Source organism: Petromyzon marinus, chromosome 13, assembly GCF_048934315.1.
Source record: "Petromyzon marinus isolate PM22_M1 ecotype Great Lakes invasive population chromosome 13, UKy_Petmar_22M1.pri1.0, whole genome shotgun sequence".
In the NCBI taxonomy this organism is placed as follows: domain Eukaryota; kingdom Metazoa; phylum Chordata; class Hyperoartia; order Petromyzontiformes; family Petromyzontidae; genus Petromyzon; species Petromyzon marinus.
This window is the reverse complement of record NC_133679.1, coordinates 9,352,525-9,376,427: the sequence shown is the minus strand read 5'-3', so window position 1 is coordinate 9,376,427 and position 23,903 is coordinate 9,352,525. Positions and strand designations below refer to the sequence as shown.

The window sequence follows — 23,903 nt, the reverse complement described above, 5'->3', positions numbered from 1 at the left end:
AATTGGAAGGGACTTTGTGAGGAAGTCAACAGTGGTGTGGATGTGGATAGCCTCGCCCACAGCATCTGGAATGCCGGGTTTCCACCAGAGGCTCAGGCCTGCGAACAGGAGACATGCACCAGCTTAATGCTCAATGGAGTGGAAATCCGCTTTAAATGTTTTGATTGCAAGGTCAGACCAGGAAGGAATGCCGTCTATTCAGCCCGTTGTCTGCAGTGTTGATTTATTACATAAATCAATAATACCAGATGCTATATTGGTAATTACAAGGCATTTCCCGAAAGAATTTGCAATGATGGCAATCTGTCTTCAGTTCATCGAGTGGATGAAAAGGCGCAATCTGCAGTTCAGTTAGGTTTATGCTATAAATACGTATACTGTATACAAAATTCGACATCTTGTACCCTGTGAAATTCCACAACGCCACCTCACATAAACGACTGCGTTTTAGTTGCAATGCATTAAGATATGGATGCTGCCGAAGTGTAAAGGTTAACAAACTGAACTTGCAATCCAAATGTCGCTGGTTCAGTCTCCCAGCACGGCAGTTGAAACAACTGTGCATGTTTATTAAACCTCCACCACCTCTGTTCACCAGGGCGGTACAGTTTGGTATTCCGCAGTTGATCAGCAGGTGGGATGTTTGGTGTGGAAAATGTGGGTACTCCCACCCCAAGATGTTTGGAGCAGAGAAGAGTCGACCAAATACCGTCTAGAGGGGCTCTCTAGATCCCACTCAAGTAAATGTCCTTATGGGCCGCCCATAAATGACGTCACGCGATTTTGGCCGATTTTTTACCCCCCCCCCCCCCCGTCAAACGGCGTCACAAAAAGTCAGACCCCCCCCCTCAAATATGACGTCACAAAGCTCTGCCCCTCCCCCCCAAACCATATTTCCATTTTGAAAATAAAACATGCTTCAAATAACTTTCAACTATTGTCAAGGTAGTGCGTATTTAATGTGGCGCTGCACTCTGATGTTGTAAGAGAAAACACGTATGAAAAAGGCGTTGGAAAGCTGAAATTTAGCATAAAATGCACTTGAAATTATTTAACGTCTAACTAAAACTGCAGATGTTCAGAATATTATATTGAAATTCTCTTATAATTATAAAATATTAAAAGTAATTATAACTTTAAAAAAATACTTTGTAGGAGAACGAAGCAAAATGGAGAGTACAATTATAACAATAATATATTCATTCCACATAATGAAAAGCCCTGGTAGAATCATTAAAATAAAATGTTTAATAACAATATAAAAAAATACAAAATGTATGCTTCTCCATTCTCCCATGAAGAAGCAAAATTCTCCTTCGTGGAATAAATAAGAGGTGACCTTGGTAAATTTAAATAATCAAAAAGTTAATAATGAAAATTAATCAAAATTAGTGTTGTTATAACAATTCTATTTAATTAAGTAGAACGTGTTATTTTTATTTATTTAAAGTTGCACATTTTGATGTGACGTCACATTTCTCAAACCCTCCCCCCCCCCTACGTGCGTGACGACATTTATGGACGGCCCCTTATATTCTGTTATTAGTAAGTGGCAATTACAACCGATTTTGTATACACCTACTTCACGTAATAACCATTATTACGCTTGTTTACCCAGAAAAAGTCTCAGCTTTTTTTAAGTTAAGCTTTCTTCGTGGCGGATGACAATTTCTACGCAGTTCCCAATTAAGTAATTTTCAAGTAATTATTTAAAACATTTGAAACCTGACCCCAATACGCAACGGTCCGCTTCTTTGAATAATGTCACAGGATCTTGAGTAGCTACCGTGAAGCATGGCGCGAATTTTATGGTTTAACAAATTCGCCAGGCGGCCTGCCGGGTTTGAACCGTGAACCTCTGCAACAAGCCACGTCGCCATCCATTTTAGTAACTTTGTGGACGTTTGGCACATAATACTCGCCTGGCACATTCATTGCAGTGATTAAAGCATCGTCGACTGCTTTGAACGCAAATGTTTGAGAAGTTTTCATGTTCCACAGAGTGGCAGCAGTGCCTTGAAATTAATCAAATGTGCCCCCCCCCCCCCCCCGAGGTGAAAATGGGTTGTCGGGAGTTGAACCGTGAAGAACAGGCGGTACAACCCGGTTTGGTGTACCCACCAACCTGCCTGTTCATGGTACAACCTGACAAGCCATCGCAGAGCTATACCGCAAAACCGCTACAAAACAGGTCCCTGCAGGGTGGGCTGGTAGGAACATTGGAATTTTGCGCAATTTTATGACATTGTTACTTCCAAATGTTGGGTGCAATAAGACATATCAAGTCTCTGCGCTGTCTATTGCTGATTTTACACCCAACAGCACGAGATTTCACTTCGTTAAAGTATTGAAAGGGGACGGACACATTAATCTATTGCAGGCTGGTACACTCAGTTTACAACTTCGTTCCTACCAGTAAAATCTACCAACTTGTGAATTAAATAAATAAAAGTTTTTGTTTCTTCCTGGCAGCGCTTGATTTTATCCGACCAAACTGAAGTTTGTATTCAGGTACATGAATTGGTTTAAAAGTAACGACCGTCCAGTGGTGGCTGGTCATGCAAACAGCAGAAGAACCCATTATTATCCATGACTTGGTGCATTAAAAATACAACCCAGTGTTCATACACAGTAAGCTTGATTGTCTCAGCTCAGTCGCTGCGCTTGAGTTAGTTGTGTACTGCCCTGAGTGTTTACGATCAGGTACATATTTCGGGCAAACATGGCAGATGGTCTGCCCAGCAGAGGGTGCTCTCTCGGTGCAAAGACGAGGCACTTTAAAATGACACGAAAGCTCTGCAGTGGTGCACATGCACGGCTGAGATGCGCTCAGTGCTGACTGAGAGACCAAAGATGCAACACAGTGCCTGTTCTTTATCAATCTCTTCGGTTGGACATCAAATCCAGAAAAAAGGTTTAAATCATAATTTTTCCTTGAACGATATAAAAAAATACAATATTTCAAGGCACAAGCTTCTGGAAAAAGTCATGAATGGATATTGCATTTCGCAAGAGTTACAATTGTCTTGGTTTCTCCTAGACACAAGCGGAATTCTGACCATGCTCCTACATGAATAACGCATGAGGCACCGATAATGGCAGTTTCATTGCTCCTCAAAACAAATTGCATGACCTGATTTTTTTTTCTTTTTCCAGAACATGTATTCTGCATCAGCAAAGGCACGGTGTGAAATCCCCGAAACGCAACCTGATCCTTGTATCCTGGGAAGCCTGTGTGTCTTGGTTTCGTGATGTACTGCTGCGGCCGCCTGGAACGCTCTTCCTTCCGATATTAGGGAGCCACTGGAGTTACGCACTTTTAAATTTCGATTGAAAACTCATTTCTTTGTGTTTAGTTTGTAACATGGCTTGCTACGTACGGTGCAACAGAAGTTCAACATACATACGTGGCCCACTCAGAAATAGGCTCTTTTGACCCAGGAATGACCCAGGAACATCCTAAGGCCCAGGAATGGCCTGTAATCGAGCAGGGCTATCGCCTACATCCACGCTGTTTTCTCCACCAATGGACGTGCTCGGAAAAAGCAAACCCACCAAATGCTTGGGTCCCCAGGCAATTCAAGAGGCCGTGGATTCATGACAAAATAGAGGTTAATTAATTATCATAGAAAGGTGCAATCCTAATAAGCATTATGAGATCATTACATAAAATACAATTAATCTCTCTCATCTCTATCTTGAACGGATCTCACTCATATTACATTTCTACATTTTTTTTTCATATTTCTCTGTCAGTTGCGTATTGATGCAACATCACTTGTGACCTTGCATTTACACGTAGTTTCCCCTTCCTTCCAGTATGCTCTAAACACCTAATAATACAACTAATTATAATACGTACATTATCACGAAAATCCAAGACAATTTCTGGTCGCGACTGGTGACAATTTATCTTGTGCCAGTCTATATCCAAACCCCAAACGATTAAATAGCTCTTAGCTAAATTATAAATAAATAACGTTTCATATCTATGTATGCATACTTATGTATGTTTATTCCTGTTATCACAACAAAATAACTCTCACCTGGCAGAGTAAAATGTCCTGAATTTTTTTCGATCTAAAGCTTTCGTGACTGCAGGGATTCATATGCTTGGTTCTTTCGGTAAAGTAACGTAGAGGGGAAATAACAAAATAATCAAATATATATTTTTTTTATTTCATAATGTTTCGTTTTTATTATTTTATTATTTCCCTTCTACGTGACTTTACCGAAAGAACTAAGAAGATGTCCTGAATTTATTCACATTTTTTTGAGATGGCGAACGAAGTCCTCACATTCGGCATGCTCTCTCTCGTGACAATTATAAAGTTAAATAAAAGAGCATAAAGAACTCGGCAAATGAGGCACTCAAAGTTGTTTTTGTGAATGGAAATTCATGGTTTTGCACAACGAAGAGATTTAAAGACACTGATTACATCTGGTTTTCATCAATATTATATTGCGCATGAATGCAAATTCACTGCTCCACTCGCATTCGCTTCATCTCAGCGTTTCTGTCTCTTTAATTACTTAAATTTACTTCGCTCATTATGATTGCAGCTTTTGAGGCGAAGCGTAAGTGACTTTTTGTCGCGTTGCTCGCATACTCGACTCGCCCTTGGGAAACCAGTGGGATGCTTGGAAAGTCACCTTTGCGCTTCTCGCAAGAACCAAGTGCACACATATATACACATATATACACACTTCCGCACTTGAACCACGCAGTTAACTCATTGCGCCATGGCACACCACTGTTGCTGCTGTTGCTACAGCACATGGATTCCACTTGGAATGGTCATGGGTGGCTTGGCGGGTGAGTGGGTGGGTGAGAGAAGGCAAACGAAAGGGGAGTGTGGCTGGAGGAGGAGGGGTGGGGGGGGAATGGCTCACATATGCTCTGAAACATGAATCCATCCCACTGTGGGCCCCAATGCAAGAGGAACCCTAGACATAAATTCAAACTCGCCTCCCAACTAGCATGCACCCCCAACCCCACTCGTGCGAGCACGCCTCCTCCCTCCTGCTAAAGCAGCACAACCGGCGCGTGTGTACACTCGCACCAACTCAACTGTACTCCCCGCCATGGGAAAGGGCCACTGACACACGCGGAACTCTTCCCTTTTGTGTCGTTATTGGATTTTTGTTTTCTTGCAGGCGGCTTTAACCCCACCCACCCACCCACCTCTCCGCCGTCCTTTCCTGCGTGAACCTCGTACATGGGGCGAAGGGGCAGTCCCCTGCCACGTTGGCCTGACGGTGTCAGGGGGTGTCCTGCAAGTTTCCGCCGCTGCCGCGTGCCATGCAGGAGAGCTGGGGGTGCCACGCGCCCAAGGGGCCCAGCTGTGCGCGCGCGCGGCCACCGCTGCTGCCACCACTGCTGCCACCGCTGCTGTTGCTGCTTTGCCTCCGCACGTGGTGTGCGCCGCTCGGAGAATTTACATTCCCAGACCAACGCCAAGGTGTGTCATCGCTAAAGTGCTCTCTTAAAAACGATGCAATTAAAATGTGTGTTTGTATACCAAAAAAAACATATTGTATACGTTCGAGTTCATTGAAATGCATTGCTGACTGCCGTGCGCATTTTTGGTTTGTTGCCGGGGGAGGTGCTTGTTTTCTTGTTTGGTGCCATTAAAGGAATGGACGTCTTGAATATCTCTTGCGGCAGCCGCAGCAGCAAAACTTGGAAGGATTACAAAATGAAACTTGCATAACAGTGTAGGAAGCGAGAAAATAAATGTTCCGTTGTGTATAAATAGGTCAAGTTGTGACTGCTGAGTGAGTACATTCCAAACGAAGTCACGAGAATGAGCAAAAGCAAGCAAGGGAGAGGCACTTCAGTGGTTGTCAGGTGGGAGAAAGACTTATGTCTGCAAATAAGTTACCTTTTTTGTTTCCATCGTCTGCTGCAATATCAACCACGGTGACAGGCTCTTGACCTCAGGCACACACACACACACACTCGTGTGTGTGTGCTACATTGCTGTTGTCGATCTTATTGTTGTGCGTGATACTGCCAGAACGTTTCTTAAGAAGTCTACAAGACTTCCAAGTGGTGTACCCCTCGCGAGTCGACGGTTCATTGCGCTTCTTGTCGCACGACCTGCTTTACCACGAGCCCCTCCATCAACGTGATCGGTGGCAGGTGCCAGCGGACGCCTCATTGCACTACGTATTCGAGCACGATGGCAGGCAGCTACACTTGAACGTGACACTCAACAGTGGCCTGTTGTCGGCCGGGTACGTGCTGGAGCGACAGCAGGGTAAGACCCACCGCCAGGGCTCCAGAAACACGTGCCACCACACTGGAGACATCCTGGAGGGAGCGGCTGTCCGAGGAGCTGTTGCTGTCAGCACATGTAATAGTTTGGTATGCTTCTCGACACAACCTGTTTTGTTGTTTTTATTTCACCCCTAAATATGAAAAGCCACCGCGTGGCCCAATGTGAAGTTGACTTGATAAACGTAAAACAAGACATTGCGTGGGAAATTAGGCATGTAATGATTTATCCCTTCACCTACCTACCTGCCAACCCCCCCCCCCATCCACTCTTGCCTCCACCACCAAAAGCGATGCCATGTATTGTCAAAATTTGGGGTCGCGATTCATTTGAAGAATCACTTTGTTTTAGGTCTCGCTTCTACCATCTTTATTTCTGTCCTGTTTTTACAGGTCTGTTTGCTCCATGAGCCAAATGCAACATTGACAGACTTATTTTATATAATTTGCCTAAATTCTAAGGTATAGATTCTCACGCATGATTTGATGTATCGCAAGTGAAATATTCGACTTTAACCGATTCGTAAAAGTTGTATAAATATGCCACTATCTCGCATACAACTCACAGAAAATGAAGAAGAAAAAAACAAAAAAATACTTTTCTCATCTTAAAATATTTGCCCTCTCCAGACTGGGGTTCTTTCTTTCTCCCATGGAGAGCACTACTTTATAGAACCAGTCCGTGGTGTCGTCAGAACAGAGGGATCTCCACAACCACACGTAGTCTACAAGCGTGACCCGGCAAGTGGCCATCACGTCATCTCCAAACGTCACGCCCTCGTGCACCCTTCACCTTCAGGCGCGGCGATTCCTGGAAATTCCACCTCAACAAAGGGAGCGTCGTGTGGCGTGACGGGTAAGGCTTGAGAACGAGGAGCTCTGGGGGTCGGTACAAGGCTCAGCGATCATCGTGCCCATCTGGTTGTAGATTCAGAGGTTGGCGAGCGCGTGCATTTCAGATGCCCCAAGGCACGCGCAGAGTGTGGAAAGGCAGCGGGAGAGGTGGCAGCGGAGGCACGGGCCTCGTCGAAGAATCGCCCAGAGGTCCACAAGCACGGAGCGCTGGGTGGAGACATTGGTGGTGGTGGATCCCAAGATGGTGCAGTACCATGGAAGGGACAACATCGAAAATTACATCTTTTCCATCATAAACATGGTACGGTGGAAAACAAGGTTACTGAGTGGGTAAGGAGGATGAGGCCATTGATAAACCATTGATCAAGCATCGTTTGTAATCTTAAGACTGAAGCGTCTGATTACCATCGAGTACAAAAGTGATGTACAAATAGACTGTATATTGCATTATTACTGTTGCAAATAATTTACATGTGTGGAATACCTGCCCTTTTTATAGCCCTGTCAGTGTAGATTAATAGATGTTGACAGTTTTCAGTAATCTGAGAAAATACACAAAATGTTAATGTGTGGCTCATTGTTTAACTCAGCTGCGTTTATTGTGCTTGTGCCAGTATTGATGAAAACATTCGGTAAATTTTTACTTCATTAAGCCAGTATAATGACCAATTGTTTATCATTAATCTCAACACATTTAACACTCTAACCTTAAATGGGAAAAATAATATTGACGATTGAGTTATTTTTTTTATTGTGCTTGAGCACCACTGCTGATGCAGTGTCATCAAATAGTGTGTTCATCGTTGCATGGCAATTTATTCTCATTAATCTTTTTTGTCGCTGTTTCATGCTTGCAGGTGTCTGGATTATATCACGATGCGAGCATTGGGAACCCAATAAACATTGTTCTGGTCCGACTTATCATTTTGGAAGAAGACCAAGTAAGTTAAAATAAGGACTAAAATTTCACCGTCCTCTGAGCACACTTTTCTGCAACTGCTGAGAATTTTTTTTTTATTTTATTTTAATGGAAGCTGACAAAGGATTAGTCACGACTGGGAAAATTTTAATGGAAAGAATTAAGCAAATGTGTGGAAGTGCATGGCCATGGCTGTAGAGAAGCACAGGCAAAATAATACTTTTATTAACTAACGCTGCTTTATTTCTGAAAAGGTCAACAAAAAGTCAACATTTTGAGGACATTGTGTTTTGCATTGAACAGGGTCTCATAGTTTGTCTGGAATACTCTTGCCAAGAACATATGATAATCCAGCAAAAATGTGTTAAGGTCTGACTGCTAATTTGCTGGCTTAAACAAGCACTCATTGACATTGGTCTGGAAAGTAAATCAATAGGCTGATGGACAAAACATACTTTTATTCATAGAGAAAACACAGAATGGAGATCTGCTAATACATAACCTTTTAAGGAATGGCCCATTTTCAAAACAAAGAAACAATGGTAAGCTTTTACATTTTCGAGCGACGTTTGATTGAGTGCCCACTAATGTGGGCAAGCAATCTCAAGCTTTTCACCACAACAGCAGCTTTGATGAAGCAGTGCAAACCCGGGCAATGCGGTTCATGCACGGTCTTGTGTTTTTGTGATATGTTCCAGCGACCACATTTTGCGTGCAACAATGTTCCTTCCCGCAGGAAGGTTTAAAGATCGTGCACCATGCTGACAAGACTCTGGCCAGCTTCTGTAAGTGGCAGAAGAGCCTCAACTCCAGGGAGGAAGAGTCCAACGCAACTCGGCACGATATTGCAGTGCTTGTGACTCGGTATTCAACACGCATGCTCCGCATCACCTCTCGGCGCTTGACATTAGGCAAAAAAAAAACCCAATGGGATTAAACTCTTTATTTAGTTTTACTTTTATTTCTGGGAACTTTTGGTAATAGTGCAGTTCAGCATTTATTCTTTTTGGATAATGTTCTTTTTTTCACACAAGCTAAGACAAATTGCATGACTACATTGATTTGCTACAGCACAATGGGCGCACAGCTTGATGAAGTGAAAGACAAAAAAGTTTTTACCCTTTTGTGTCAAAAATCATAACGGCCACATGCCTGGTATATATTTTTTTTAAGTAACGGTCCCAATTATATCGATTTAACCTGCAGACACGTGCATTTGTAGAGCATAGTTGAGATGACAATAATTTATTTTTACATCCTTGACTCTCACAAGAAATGGGTGTTGTTCCATGTGGTTTTTGCTCTGTGCGGTGGGAAACCAATGAACAACTAACGATGAACGAATGAACGCTGCTGCTGCTGCTGTAGAAAGGACCTGTGCGTTGGGATGAATCGGCCGTGCGAGACCCTGGGACTGTCCCACGTGTCGGGCATGTGCCAGCCACACCGCAGCTGCAACATCAACGAGGACACAGGTCTCCCTCTGGCCTTCACCGTGGCTCATGAGATGGGGCACAGGTAACCAAGCGTACCTAACTTCAACATCATCAGTATCATGAGCCGGTGGATGAAGGTCCTCCGCGAGACACTGCCATCTCTCGCGATCCTCTGTTATGATCAGTGGCCGGAGCGAGGCATAGGAACATCTTCGGGCCTCAGTAAGCTCAATGGGCCCCATATGCATTAAAACAGATATGGATGTGGAAAATACTATGTTAGATTCAATACAGATCCTAATAACTATAACATGCTCATAATACTAATGAGACTGCAAAAATTACTTTAATTGTATAAAGTCTATTACAGGGGTCGGCAAACCAAAATAACCAGAAGAACCTTTTTTTTTACACTTCGGTAAAACGCTCAATATTTCAAGAGCCGCGATGCACGTGCATACAAGACGGTCCTTAATAAATAATACCACGAAGCGGTTCTTAAAAGAAACGCATGCGACTCCAGAGCCGCATTTGCCAACCCCTGGTCTATTCACTTAATGATTTCACAAAAACTCTGATATTAATTCGTGTAGCGCGTCCATTTACAATGTTCGTTGTCATGTGACACGCTCAAAAATAATGTCTGCTTAGGTGCCTGCAATAGGTTTGCAGCATGAGTGGATGTGACAATCCACCCAGCACCTGCACACGAGCTGATTTCATCACTCCATCTCCCCCGGATGCACGTCCTCCTGGACACGTTCCACTCCTTGGCTGCCACTCCACGATTATTCTTGAACCATTGTCCTTCATCTGTGGTCGCGATGTGTCCTGCCGAATCCCGCTTTCTTTTCTTAACAGTTTGTACGATGTCATCAGTTGGAGAACATTCTCTAATCACTAGCCTTTTGCCCGTCCAAGGACGGGTGTATTGCAGTACATCTGAAACTTGCAAGCGAAAAGCAGACTGCGACGTGATATTCATTGCATCAATTATTGTGCAATTTGTAAGGCCGTGGTGACACAGACCTATTTCATTTAAAGGTTATAATCTCTTGTTCATCATGACGTCCTTTTTACTTCTATGTCTCAACAGCGTTACGGAGATCACGTGACGTGAGGGTTCTCCCTTTGTAGTGAGGGTTGTGAGTTGACGCTGTAGGCGCAGCTTTCTTGTACCAAAAAATAAGCCACGCCTTAACCTGTGGGAGCAATAAGTCTGACGCGTGTTTGAAGTGAGGAGGCGCCTCACCCCCCCCCCCCCCCCCCCATGTGGAGTGACATCACCCGCTAATTATTATTAATGGTGGGGAGGTGTCCATTTGGAATATGTTACCTCTTCATGATTATTAATGAGGGGGGCTGTGCGATGCGGAGTGACGTCACCCGCTCATGATTATTAATGAGGGGGGGGGGTGTTACATGCGGAGTGACATCACCCGCTCATGATTATTAATGAAGGGGGCTGGCCGACGTGGAGTTACGTCACTCGAGGGACACACTGACATTCTTGGCTCATTATAGTAGTAAATCATGTTGCTCTCACTGTCTCGAAATGTAATTCCACGCACGCATCTCGCCATGCAAATCTATTCATACCCCGTTTACTAAACCTAAAAAATTTAACCCGTTGAACATACGGCATGCCGCTAATGTCTCCTGTTCATTTGCTGAAATGAATACAGAATATGGGTTTGTTTAATTTGTTTTATAATGGTCCCCACATTTGGAACAAATATTGCATCAGCCTTTCATTTAATAACTGTTCCTTTAAAAGGCCGCTGAATTCCCTACTTAGACAATACAATACGTTTCTAATATTCCTTCATTTTATGATTATAAAAGCACATTTTTATTTCTACCTTATAAATATTGTTTTAGGATTTTATGTCGCCGTGATTTACATTGTCATTACTAATTACCTTAAATTTATATAATTTGTAGAATATATAATTGTCAACATTTTATTATTTCGTTCATTGATTAATTCATTAATATTCCATGGACGCTGAATTGTTTTGTTTACACTTCTTTGCATTTTGTTTCACGTTACATTTGATCTTGTTTTTATTCTAAAATGCATTCATTTCATTCTAAGCATTCCTTAACAATAATTCTTCTATTATCAATGGCTTCGTAATAATTTTCTGCTGTGTCAATTCACTACTGAATGTAGGCCTCCCTATGCTGTGTCGGTCATGGAGGGGGGGGGGGGTTTGTTTACCCTACTTCACCATGTCGTTCAGTATGCATTGGTGAAGGGAGGGGGGGGGGGACAGGACCGGTTACCTTCCATTGAATTATTTCAATGGGCTCTAACCTAGTTTTAAATAAAGGATACTTATCTATGTAACCATGGATGCCACAAATACAGAGGACTGATGAGCAGTGTTAGTTCATGTGCTGTCAATGAGCCATCTCTAAAATAAATAAATGCAATTATTTTATTATCTTATACGACGTGACATTGCATTCAACAAGATGCCATTATCACTCCGGTGCCTTTAACCCACTTTTCCAGATTAGAAAATTACCCACAATTATGCTATTCTGTAATTATTGACACATCCTTCCCTGCCTTTCTGACTACAATAAAAACACATCTGTGTTTGCGGGTGGTGGTAGTGGCTTATGCACCCCTGTTACCCAGCACCAGGGAGGTAATGGTTGGTGGATCACACACATTTCATGAAACTCCCTTCCCGTAGGTTTTGAGATCACCATATCCTGGCTTGCCAGGAGTTGGCAGTATGGCAAGTTGACTAATATCCATCTGTTTGCATCTGTATGGGGACAGAGTGTTGCCCCCCTTCCCCCCCCCCCCTCACATGTTTTCCTCCCACGTGTATAATGACTCATTGACGGAGTTGGCCTAACGTCACAATTCAGGGCCACAAGTCTTAGAATTTTGTTTTACACCGGTTCTGGCTGCCTTCCCACGTGTGCGTGGTTTCCCACATCTTTGAGTCTACAGACACAATACTGCTACAAGGAAGAACTTGACCTCAACAATGTCCCTAACGCCAACTCAAGTCCCGAGTCGGGGGAAGGAACATTGTTCTGGGATCGTGCTGTCACCATCCCAGAATCTCATCCAGATCTATTACAAGGCTGGCAAACAGATTGGAACAACGTGGACATTCAGAATGAACACCTAGTTTGGAACCCAACCATCGTATCTCCTGGCTTTGACATTCGTCGAAGACACCGGTGTGACCATGAACTACATCAAAACATCAACAGGCCACTGCACACATCTCCTTCACAGTCGCGTGTCTGGCCATGCAACCTTAACTATGGACTGTACATTAAACCACTGGAGTCTGCGCTTCTTGAATGGAAGAGGAATAGCAAAACTACACGAACTCTCTCCTCAAGCCCTCTCTTGGCCAGCAGATCTCATCATTGGAATTTAGCTCCTGAACATATTGCGACACTCCAGAATAGGATGTAATTGTGACTCAAGCCAAATTGGACAATTGTAGAACATGGTAGGCAAAGATTAAAGCTCTCGTGCAGGAGATTATATCAAGGTTAAAGAATGACCACGCAAAAAAACATCGGCAGCCTGTGCTTCAATATAATTAATGCATCAATATTTCACAACACCGAATTCCCTTGTCTTCATCATCGGGGTCAAAGACAGAAGTCGATTTTTATTTTCAATGACCACTCTCTATTGGACCATTTCTCCTTATTTAATGAGAATTATTTTAACAAAGGTCCATTATGCGGGTCACACATTTACGTAGCAGTTAAAACCAACGACGTTTCACTGAGTAAAAGTGCATCTGACTAAAATTCAGGAACCTTGAATACATCATGACATCGTCAGTGAGCAGTGCTTTACCTAGAGAATTACCTTGGGATGATTACAGAAAATAATTTGTTTAAATTACTCACCGTAGATTAATATAAGATCAAAACAGCTAATTAGACGAGGGAATAATGTTCAGTGTCCAAACCTTGCTTGGGGCAAGGTTAGGATGAGGTATTGCGACCAGGAGGGTGAGTTCCTGAGGAGGACGGAGGAGGGAAGATGAGGATGACAGATGCACACGCACTCCCGTATTTGTTCTCAACTATTTTGGCTACTGTACCCCTTGTTGAATTTTGTTTCAACAGAGTACCCCTTTACCTGACCCAACATGGTTCTGAGAAATGCATGTATGAATAATGAGTGTCAACATTTTTACCAAACGTCCATTTTGTGAGGTATCTTAACTGGCTGATAACTGCAAGCAAATGCGAAAACATGTCAACGGATGCTCTGCATGCACGACGTCATTTGTTCGTGCTCGCTGGTTACTCTTGAAAACCACATTGTTTATGATCAGTGAGTTTAGAAAGGTATTTGTTTTATTGTTCTAGGTTACCATATGTTTTTTTTATGTTATCATAGTTACTTTATCCTGTCAGAATCACACATGCTTATTCACCAATGACTCTCATGTATGATTTAATTTCATACATATTCTTGGTTCTTTCGGTAAAGTCACGTAGATAGAAAACAAACAATCTAAATTAAAAGCAAAAAACCCACGACGTTTCGATCGCAAAACAAGCGGTTTTCTTCAGGTGGAAAGAAAAGAGGGCCGACCTCCAGATGTAGCTGCTTATAAGGGCTCCAGAGTGAGTGGGCGGGGAGAAGGGCTGCGCGAGAGACAGGGGGAGAGAGAGGGGGTGGGGTAGAGATCAGTGAACACCTGATCAGTGAACTCAAACACGTACACCGGGCTCTCAAGGTGAATGGATACTCTGCCTACACAATCCGAAAAACCATCAACCCAACCGTGAGGAAGGAACCATCTGAAGATCCAATCAAAACCGTCACCTTACCTCACATAGCAGGGATAACCAAAATATTTCCAAAATCTTGAACAAACACACGATCCAGGTCCGATTTAACACAGTACACAAAATTCGTGGCCTGATCCCATCTGTGAAGGAAAATATTCCTGACATGCAATATCCCGGCATCTACAAACTAAGCTGTATCTGCGGCAGCAGTTATATTGGGGAAACCAAACGACATGTCTCGGACCATGTTCGTGAACACAAGGCAGATCTGAAACACGGCAGAACCAATACTTCTGCCGTAGCTGATCATTAATTTAATGCGGCTGGCTCACATGAAATTGATTTCTCTAAGACGATGGTACTTTGCAAGCCGACTGGCTATCAACAAAGATTCGATTTAAAGCTTTCGTGACTGCAATGATTCATCTTCTTTGGTTCTTTCGGTAAAGTCACGTAGAATGATAATAAAATAATACATTGATAAAATAACACGATAATATTCTAATATTATTGTGTTATTTTATTTTATCAATTTATTATTTTATTATCATTCTACGTGACTTTACCGATAATATTCTAATATTATTGTGTTATTTTATTTTATCAATTTATTATTTTATTATCATTCTACGTGACTTTACCGAAAGAACCAAAGAAGATCAACAAAGATTCGTTCACGAAACCATCCATATATACAGACACAAACACAATTTCAACCGAGACGACGGTTTTAAACTCAGCAATCATTGGAAAGATGTCATCAACCACTTTGGGTCATGATTTGAATTTGTGTGTTTCCTTCTCAACCTCTACCGTCAGCAGTCCCTCTCGCAGCAGGTGTATCACCATTCCCCCCCCCCCCCATTGTCTGATGGGTGTACGAAGGTGCAACCCTCCCTCCTCCCATCTCTACCCCCCCCCCTCTCTCCCCTTGTCTCATTCCCCCCCTCCCATCTCTACCCCTCCCCCCTATCTCTGCTCCACCCTCTTTCTCCCCCTGTCTCTGCCCCATTCTTCACCCCCCCCCCCCCCATTCTCTGCTGGGTGTGTAGTGTCTTGTAATATCACTCAGTCGGACACGTTGTTACAGGTCACCTGCTTTCACTTTATCACTCTATTCTTGCAACCATTGTAGGCACTCCTGTCTCTATCTATATGGTCACTTTTGTTAACTAACTTCCCCTATTTACTTTGCACCTCGCTAACCTGCCTGCGGCAGCTCTTCCTCTCAGCAGCTCCGCACTCGAGGCTCCGCACACGGCAGCTCCCACTCTCAGCAGCTCTGCACTCGAGGCTCCGCACACAGCTTCGCTCACACAGAGCTTGTAGACAGCAACGCTCACACAGAGGCTCACACACAGCTTCGCTCACACAGAGGCTCACACACAGCTTCGCTCACACAGAGGCGTGCACACAGCTTCGCTCACACAGAGGCTCACACAGCTTCGCTCACACAGAGCTCGCACACAGCAGCGCTCAGACAGAGCTTGTAGACAGCAGCGCTCACACAGAGCTTGTACACAGCAGCGCTCACACAGAGCTTGTACACAGCAGCGCTCACACAGAGCTTGTACACAGCAGCGCTCACACAGAGGCTTGCACACAGCAGCGCTCACACAGAGCTTGTACACAGCAGCGCTCACACAGAGCTTGTACACAGCAGCGCTCACACAGAGGCTTGCACACAGCAGCGCTCACACAGAGCTTGTACACAGCAGCGCTCCCACAGAGGCTCACACTCAGCTTCGCTCCCACAGAGGCTCACACACAGCTTCGTTCACACAGAGGCTCACACACAGCTTCGTTCACTCTGCGCCACTGCCCTCGCCTACGTTCCCTCAGACCTGCTCACTCGTCCAATCCGGGTGGGAGGATCAACCATCACCCGCCCGGCAACTCGTGAGGGTTGAGGTCCGTCCCTGTCTTGAGCGGCAGCGGCGAGATGTCTTCACCTTGGTCCCAGCAACCCGAACTCCCGGTCCGCTCTCACACGCCTCCTTATATCCTCCTCCCATTTATCCAGCTCCTTCCTTGTGTCTCTAGGGCCAGACAGGCTGGCGCCTGTCAGGCTATCAATCACTCCTTATCACACGCCTCCCTGGCAACACCTCCGGTGTCAGCGTGCAACCCCGGACCGACCCCGTCTGCACCCGATTCTCCCCTTAATGAGGTGTAGGTTTGCTCGTGCAACCTCACGTTGCACACGCGCACCTGCCTGCCCTCGGTTGCCCTCGGCCGACAGTGTGCACTGCGTATTTTACCACACTACAGGTGTACCGAGGTGCGATCCCTCCCTCCTCCCATCTCTACCCCTCTCTCCTCCCCCCCTATCTGTGCCCCACCCCCCCTCTCTCTCTCCCCCTGTCTAAATTCCCCCCCTCCCATCTCTACCCCTCCCCCCTGTCTGTGCCCCACCCTCTCTCTCCCCCTATCCCTCTCGCAGCCCTTTCCCCCGCCCACTCACTCTGGAGCCCTTATAAGCAGCTCCATCTGGAGGTTGGCCCTCTTTTCTTTCCATCTGAAGAAGACCACTTGTTTTGCGATCGAAACGTCGTGGGTTTTTTTTGCTTTTGATTTAGATTTTGTATTTTCTATCTACGTGACTTTACCGAAAGAACCAAGAATATGAATTCCTGCAGTCACGAAAGTTTTAAGTATAAATATAATTTCATACATCTATAAACAACCTGACGTTACCCCTCGCGGTCCATGTATCCCTGGTTGAGAACCACTGCATGATAGCATCCAGCCAATGGTGGCAGCAAGGAAGAGTTTCTGAGTCATATTGACTCAAAGGAGCTTCAAGAGGTTAGAATGGTGAATGGCTGCTCGGATTGAGAGTTTGTGATTGTGTTCTGGGTCTGGCAGGGATGGTGGATCAATAGGGTGGAAGCCAAATTCGCGCAACTCATTTTACATCAAGCCTTTCACTTAATACAATATACAAATAATGAGTTTAATCAAATTTATTTTGTCACAAAGTAAGCATTTCCTCTTGCAAAGCAAAATAGTAAAAGAAATATTACAATTAATCAATTTTATTCGTTAAGTCAAATGTCATAATTATGGAAACTGATAAGTTTAATGTAAAAAATTAAAGTGTGTCGTGAGTGAGAGCTGTACCATTTCTTTGGTCGAGAATATGTATGCTCATTATTTTCACATTATTTAATTACGTCAACTTGACTGATCATCAAGCGGAGCAGATTAGGTATGGCGATTTCAACCGTAAATGTAACGCGGCAGTGTTGATGGAGTGGGAAGACATGCCAATCAAATCAGTGGTTATAAAAAGGGGGATATTTTTTTTGTAGACTTAATGATTGGATTGCACCCATCTGAATGAAGACTTGTGAGATGAAGAATCACATACGTGATTTGATTACCGTGCATTAATGGAGTGGAATTTGTGAAGTAGCTGCGAGGGATTGTTCCCAACGCGCATGGAAAAGTAGCCAAACACAAACTTTTGATGAACCATGCCAAAGGATTGGGAGATTAAAGAAGGCTTTTGTGAACACAGGCACCAAAATTAGAAGTCCTTGTAAAGATATGTGCAGTGTAAGTACAAGTACAGGACCTTGAGATAATCAAAGTCCACCAATTGAAAGTAATCCAGACTTAAGCGGATTTCTGTGTAGAGCGTTATTTTTAAATGTAATACGCATAGGACTTACTGAGATTATAGTGCGAATTATCAAATATCACTTCTAATTGTCATCTCACAGCAGTGATTTAATTTAATAGGATCCATTCGGGACGTGGGGCATGTTTTGCGTCATATTTCTCGGTCCATAATGTACTCTCAGAGTTGGATGAACCACCTTGACAAGTGGGATGGTTTTTTTCCCCTTCCTTTTTTAACGAGCTTCACAGCTGCTTGGTGTAATCGCAGAACTAAAATGCATATTTGACTCTTGAGCTGTCGAGATAGGCACACGCTGAATTATCCCCCTTCGTTGTGCCGAGTTTGTGGTGGGGCACTGCACGATGCCTCCAGCGAGCCGTGTTCAAGTCCCGGCCACGGTCAATGTCAGTGGCGAATTCTTTCTGACCCGGGCTTTGTTGATGCCCCTCCTCCGACCTGTACAAACCAACCGTGGTGAAGTATGGTAAAAAAACCAATCCCCATGACGGACGTGCCATGGGGATGCCCTTACTCCAGCAATAGATTGACAAATTACTGTAAATTACTGTTAGATTAAGTTGATTGCGTGACTTTATTGTGTTGCGTGTCTTGTAAATGTAGCGGGGGGGGTTATTTAAATTGGTAAAGCAGCACAAATGTCTATGAAAGGAAAACAAATATATAGAGCCAAAAAATACTGTGGAGCATGACTAAAACACATTCCCTGCGAGTAGTATTACATATCCTTGTTAATACTCTCTTTGGTTCTTTCGGTAAAGTCACGTAGAAAGAAAATAAATGAGATAATAGAATACGACATTTCGATTGCAACACAAGCAACCATCATCAGGTGTGAATGAATGCAAGCTCGGAGAGAGACACATACAGAGAGAGACAACAGACACGGAGAGAGACGCACACATAGAGAGTAAGACACAGAGAGAGAGAGATAAACACACACAGAGAGACACACAGAGCTCTGTGTGTCTCTCTGTGTGTGTCTCTCTCTGCGTGTGTCTCTCTCTGTGTCTCTCCCCCATGTGTGTGTCTCTCTCTCTCTCTGTGCGTGTCTCTCTCTGTGTTTGTCTCTCTCTCTCTCTCTCTGTGTCTCTCTGTGTATGCGTCCCTCTCCGTGTCTTTGTTATCTCTCTCTCTGTATATGTGTCTCTCTCCGAGCTTGCATTCATTCACACCTGATGACATTTGCTTGTGTTGCAATCGAAACGTCGTATTCTATTATTTATTTAATTTTCTTTCTACGTGACTTTGCCGAAAGAACCAAAGAGTAATTCCTGCAGTCACGAAAGCTTCAAATCATCCTTGTTAATGGGGTTTTTTTTACAGAAGTTGTATGTTAAGAAGTTATCTGCTCAGGGAATTATGTCAGTAATTAGCTCTTCATCATAGCTAACACAAGAACATCCCTTCAGATCAAGTCATCTCATTGGCTCAAAGCAGAGACCCCTACATCACAAATCATGTTCGCCATCCTTGTTTTGATTTGTCTTAGATCACTTTCACCAGAGTTGAGAAATAACATACTGCACTCCTGCTACAGGATGGACTTATGCGGAAGTGCGGAGTTGGCCTGATAACTTGAATCTAAATTGTCTTATGGTTGTTATTGTTTGTCTTGCATCACACTGGGATTTTTGCACACAGCGTTGTAATACGGTGTGTTGTTTTTTTTTCCTGCAAGATTTGCTGGTTTATCCAGGATGTTGCTGTTGCGCGTCGTCGCTTTAAGATGTTCTCTGTTCATATTTTATTTGTTGCGGTTGCACCCGACTCAAGAGCCGCATGGCTCACAGGGCTATAGCTAATAAATGAAAACTTGAAAAAAAAACTTGAAAACTTGAAACATGAACTTGAAAGCCCTAAGTTGGAATCCCAGCCACAGTTAACATTAGTGGTGTTAAACATCTGAACGGGTCCTGGTACTCCCCAATCGTTTCATCAACTCGTAATGACCAGCATGGTGAAGTATGGACAGACAACCCCATGATTGACACACGTAGGGGGGCCTTCATGCAGCAGTAGGATTGACAACTTAACTAATGCCTGCCCATGCTATGTTGGTCATGGTTATTTTTTTTCCATACTTCACCACACTGCTCATTGTGGGTTGATGAAGATCAGTAAACAAAGGGTTAATAATACATGACATACACGTAGTGAAAATAAAACTTTAAATACAATTCAAGCTTGTTTATCGGAGATAATTAAAATTTTCATGGATTCGCAAATGCCACCTCTATTACAGCAACGGGATGTCATGACACCAGGTGTGATTGACTGAGGTCTACGTGATGGTAGGATGCAAAGCAATTGCTCCATGCTGTGGGCATGTGACAAGTTTTAACAACATTCAATTCGATTAAATTCACTTCAAATATAATCATGGTGCTTTCTTGAATGCCTGAACCGTTTTTTTATTTTCTAATACAGCCATTCGTTTCTTCATTTAAAATATCGGTTTCCCCCAGAACGTTTAAATAAGATAAACCTTTTTTTTTTACAGAACTGCCCCAGAGGATGTCTAATGCATCAGCTGGGTTACAGATTGATTAGACAGTCCATATTGAAGATACAGTAAATCGGCACTGCATACATACCATGTGCTATAGAGTCAGAGATGGAAGACGTTTTAAGGCCATATAAATAGACACGGGGATAGGCATGTTTTATTAGCAATGTGTAACTCTCAAGAGACATTCCTGGTCCTGAGTCGGTGGGGGCAGCGGTTACAGCAAAAACAAGCTTCTTGAAAATCTAAAGGCATTGGGTTATAGACATCACAGAGTGCATATGTACCCTGGATGAGTTTTGCATTTAAACGTTTCACATTTAGGATTTTCAGATTTTTTTTGAGTCATTTGAGATATTTTTTCGGGTCTTCAGATAATTTTGCACCATGTAATCCTTTCACCTGTCCTCACGCTCACAAAAGTAACATCACCGATGTCGAATTGCACCAATTTGGTAATGTAATTCCTTACGATCAATTTGAAACAAACAAAAACAAATTCGGGATCATCTGACATTTACATATATACCCAATTTTAGTTGAGATCTATATTAGCATGGTTGGCTAGGTATGGTGCGAAAGATGATAATCATACATATACACATTTTCAGATGATCTTGGATTATTGGAGAAAAAAATGAAGGAACACATCCCGAATATGTTGAACCTACTAATTGCATCGTATAATTTTCATCCGCAGCTTTGGGATTCAGCACGACGGGCAAGGCAACGACTGTGAGCCGGTGGGCAAGCGTCCATTCATCATGTCCCCGCAGTTACTGTACGACACCAGCCCCCTGACGTGGTCACGCTGCAGCAAGGAGTACATCACCCGTTTCCTTGAGTGAGCGTGGCACAGAACCATGGCCGTGATCGATCACACGTGTGTGCACCGGCGGGGCCGCGAGTCGATCGCAACACAAAGCCACGGAAAGCCAGCGAGGGACGGCACCGTCTCTCGCTGGTTTTAGACAGCTATCAACCACATAGAGAGATGCCAACTTAAAAAAAAGAGTTGCATCGTCTCAAGAATGACATTGTTGGCATCTTGGGGCGTGGTAGGCCACTGCTGTGAATTCTGCAGCACTCTGCCTGTTAAGTCACCCAACCAATATGGACACATCACCTTTAATGTGGCCCAACTTGGTGGGTCGCAGAAGCTTGGTCGGCTCGAGCCTGGTTAGTACCTTGGATGGGTGACGAGCAGGCGTTGTAGACATGGTTTCTGTGGGGTGGCTGGGCGATGCGAGTGCTGAGTGTCGCCTCCTCGTAGACGTGGGGTTTCTCTAGACGCTAAGGTTTCCTCTGACATGCCACACACATCTTCTTTGGTTCTTTCGGTAAAGTCACGTAGAATGAGAATAAAATAGCGAAAGAACCAAAGAAGATGAAACCTTGCAGTCACGAAAGCTTTAAATCGAAATTCCACACACATGTTACTATTATTGGTCAGACATTCCAATGCAAGACCCTCCAGAAAACAAAAACATCTTGAGACATTACTGGGTAAATAATTGGCATTGTTGTTCCTATTAGTATTAGATATAAGGTGATAATCTACGATTGGCAATATTAGTGAGGCTGTAGACAACGTATTAGCGGTAGCAACGTTTAAAAACGTGGCTACAGTCTTCACTGCAATTCATATTAAACCGTTTAACCCCATTTGGGAATGGTATGAAAGCAGCGCAGGCCAAATTTTCTCATTAATATTTGTGTGCAATATTTCAATGTGTAATGAAAGGGAATAACAATGTGCCACTGCCACCACCCATGCCACAGAGTGCAGTGCACAGCATATATGTTGTGTCTCAACGTAAAAAAATCTCTGACGTGGCCAACATCACTTTCACCACAATCCATTAAAAAAATAGTATGCTTTACAGGCCAGAAAGCAACAATAAGAGGCCATGTTACATTCACGACTGGTTTTGCACAATCACAAAATATATATTTTTAAATATTCCAAAAAAATCATAAAAAATATCTGCAGCACATTAGCAGCAACGTGCCACACTAGCCTCAGTTATAAACGTAAAATGATGGCTTTGTTCAGTGCAGAAACCCTTTGCCCCACATCTCGTGACATTAAACTCTGTCATGATGCCCAGCCGAGGCTGGGGATTCTGCCTGGATGATGGCCCAGCAAAGCCTCATGACTTGTCCGTGCCATCCCTGCCTCCCGGGAGCCTCTACGATGTCAACCAGCAGTGCCGGCTGCAGTATGGGCCGGACTCACGCTTCTGCGATGGAGTGGACGTGAGTTGCCGATTTCGAAAGCACACATTTTAGTGGATGCAACCACAGTGGTGTCATGGTTATCGCACTGTTACAAAGTGAGAATCAATTACTTCCGATTTATGCAAATGAAATGTCAATGTTACATTTAAGCCAGCTAAGGAAACAAGAATGCAATAGTCAATGAAAAGATAACCCATAGAAATGAGATGACAAATACGTACTTAATTTAATCACGATCCTGATTCGTGACAATTCACCAGAGACCATCATTCATTAAATGCATATCGACTTAGGTTCCCAGAGAGTATTCTAACTCATGATAATTATTTTTAAATTATATATGCAGATGGTAGGTTCACAACATACTTTTTGTATTTGTTTATTTGCCATGAAAAAGGGCCATTCGTCGCCAGTGATATATATATTTCCTTTTTAATGCCACAGTGTTATTGACGAATGTGTTGAGTGTTTTGTTACTGTCTGTAGTGACTTGAACTGCCATTCTGCTGCAACTGCAATTGAGTTTCTCATCACCATCTGACAGCAAGAGATCAGTGTGACCTGCCAACCCCGCCTCCTAGTTGCAGCAGAATAGGAACACTACACAATTCCCTGAACACTTCGAAATGTTCATTTTCACACCACTGGCATAGTATTTTGCATCTTTTTTTCTATTCGTTTTACGGAACCTGAATTAAATATGACATGGAATGGAAATGCAAATGTATATATTTTTTCATCCCATACAATGCCCTTTTTTATCACTAACTGTTCTCACCAGTTTTTTTTTTGTACAGCGAAAGAAAAATGAAAAGCATTTGCAGGCCTCGTTTATTTGTTTACTTCGTTGTTTGAATGTTGCCACAACTTATCTGTGTTGTATGTTGTTGAACTCTTTTCGCACCATACTTAGCCAACCGTGCTAATCGGTGTTTCAACCATGAAGAAAGACACATTGAACAAACAAAAAAATACGCTCATTTCTACTTATACATGTGTAGCTTTAAAAAAACAAAACCCACTTTGCAGAAAAGGCAAGGGCACCGCGGTGGCAAGATGTTAACTACCTCACCCGGTATACAGGAGGTCGTGGGTTCGATCCCGACCCTGACCGCCTGTGTTTGTGGAGTTTGCGGTGTCTCTCTCCCCATGGTCGTGTGGATTTTTCTCCGGGTCTTCTGGTTTTTCTCTCCACATTTTCTCATTCATATGTCAGA

The 23,903-nt window shown here is 43.4% G+C and overlaps 2 protein-coding genes across 2 annotated transcripts in view; both read left to right on the top strand.

Moving 5' to 3' along the window:
* The window catches only part of LOC142924428 (uncharacterized), a 357,538-nt gene that overhangs the window by 49,485 nt on the left and 284,150 nt on the right, over nucleotides 1-23,903 (top strand). The window lies entirely within an intron of this gene.
* Nucleotides 4,979-23,903, top strand: part of LOC116941975 (A disintegrin and metalloproteinase with thrombospondin motifs 7) — an 89,003-nt gene continuing 70,078 nt past the window's right edge. The window contains exons 1-9 of the mRNA XM_032953411.2: nucleotides 4,979-5,462; nucleotides 6,021-6,370; nucleotides 6,911-7,136; nucleotides 7,240-7,436; nucleotides 7,993-8,076; nucleotides 8,791-8,918; nucleotides 9,423-9,572; nucleotides 21,146-21,289; nucleotides 22,557-22,704. Coding sequence (XP_032809302.2) covers nucleotides 5,303-5,462; nucleotides 6,021-6,370; nucleotides 6,911-7,136; nucleotides 7,240-7,436; nucleotides 7,993-8,076; nucleotides 8,791-8,918; nucleotides 9,423-9,572; nucleotides 21,146-21,289; nucleotides 22,557-22,704 — 1,587 coding nt within the window. The 5' untranslated portion in view covers nucleotides 4,979-5,302. The remainder of the gene's footprint in view (nucleotides 5,463-6,020; nucleotides 6,371-6,910; nucleotides 7,137-7,239; nucleotides 7,437-7,992; nucleotides 8,077-8,790; nucleotides 8,919-9,422; nucleotides 9,573-21,145; nucleotides 21,290-22,556; nucleotides 22,705-23,903) is intronic.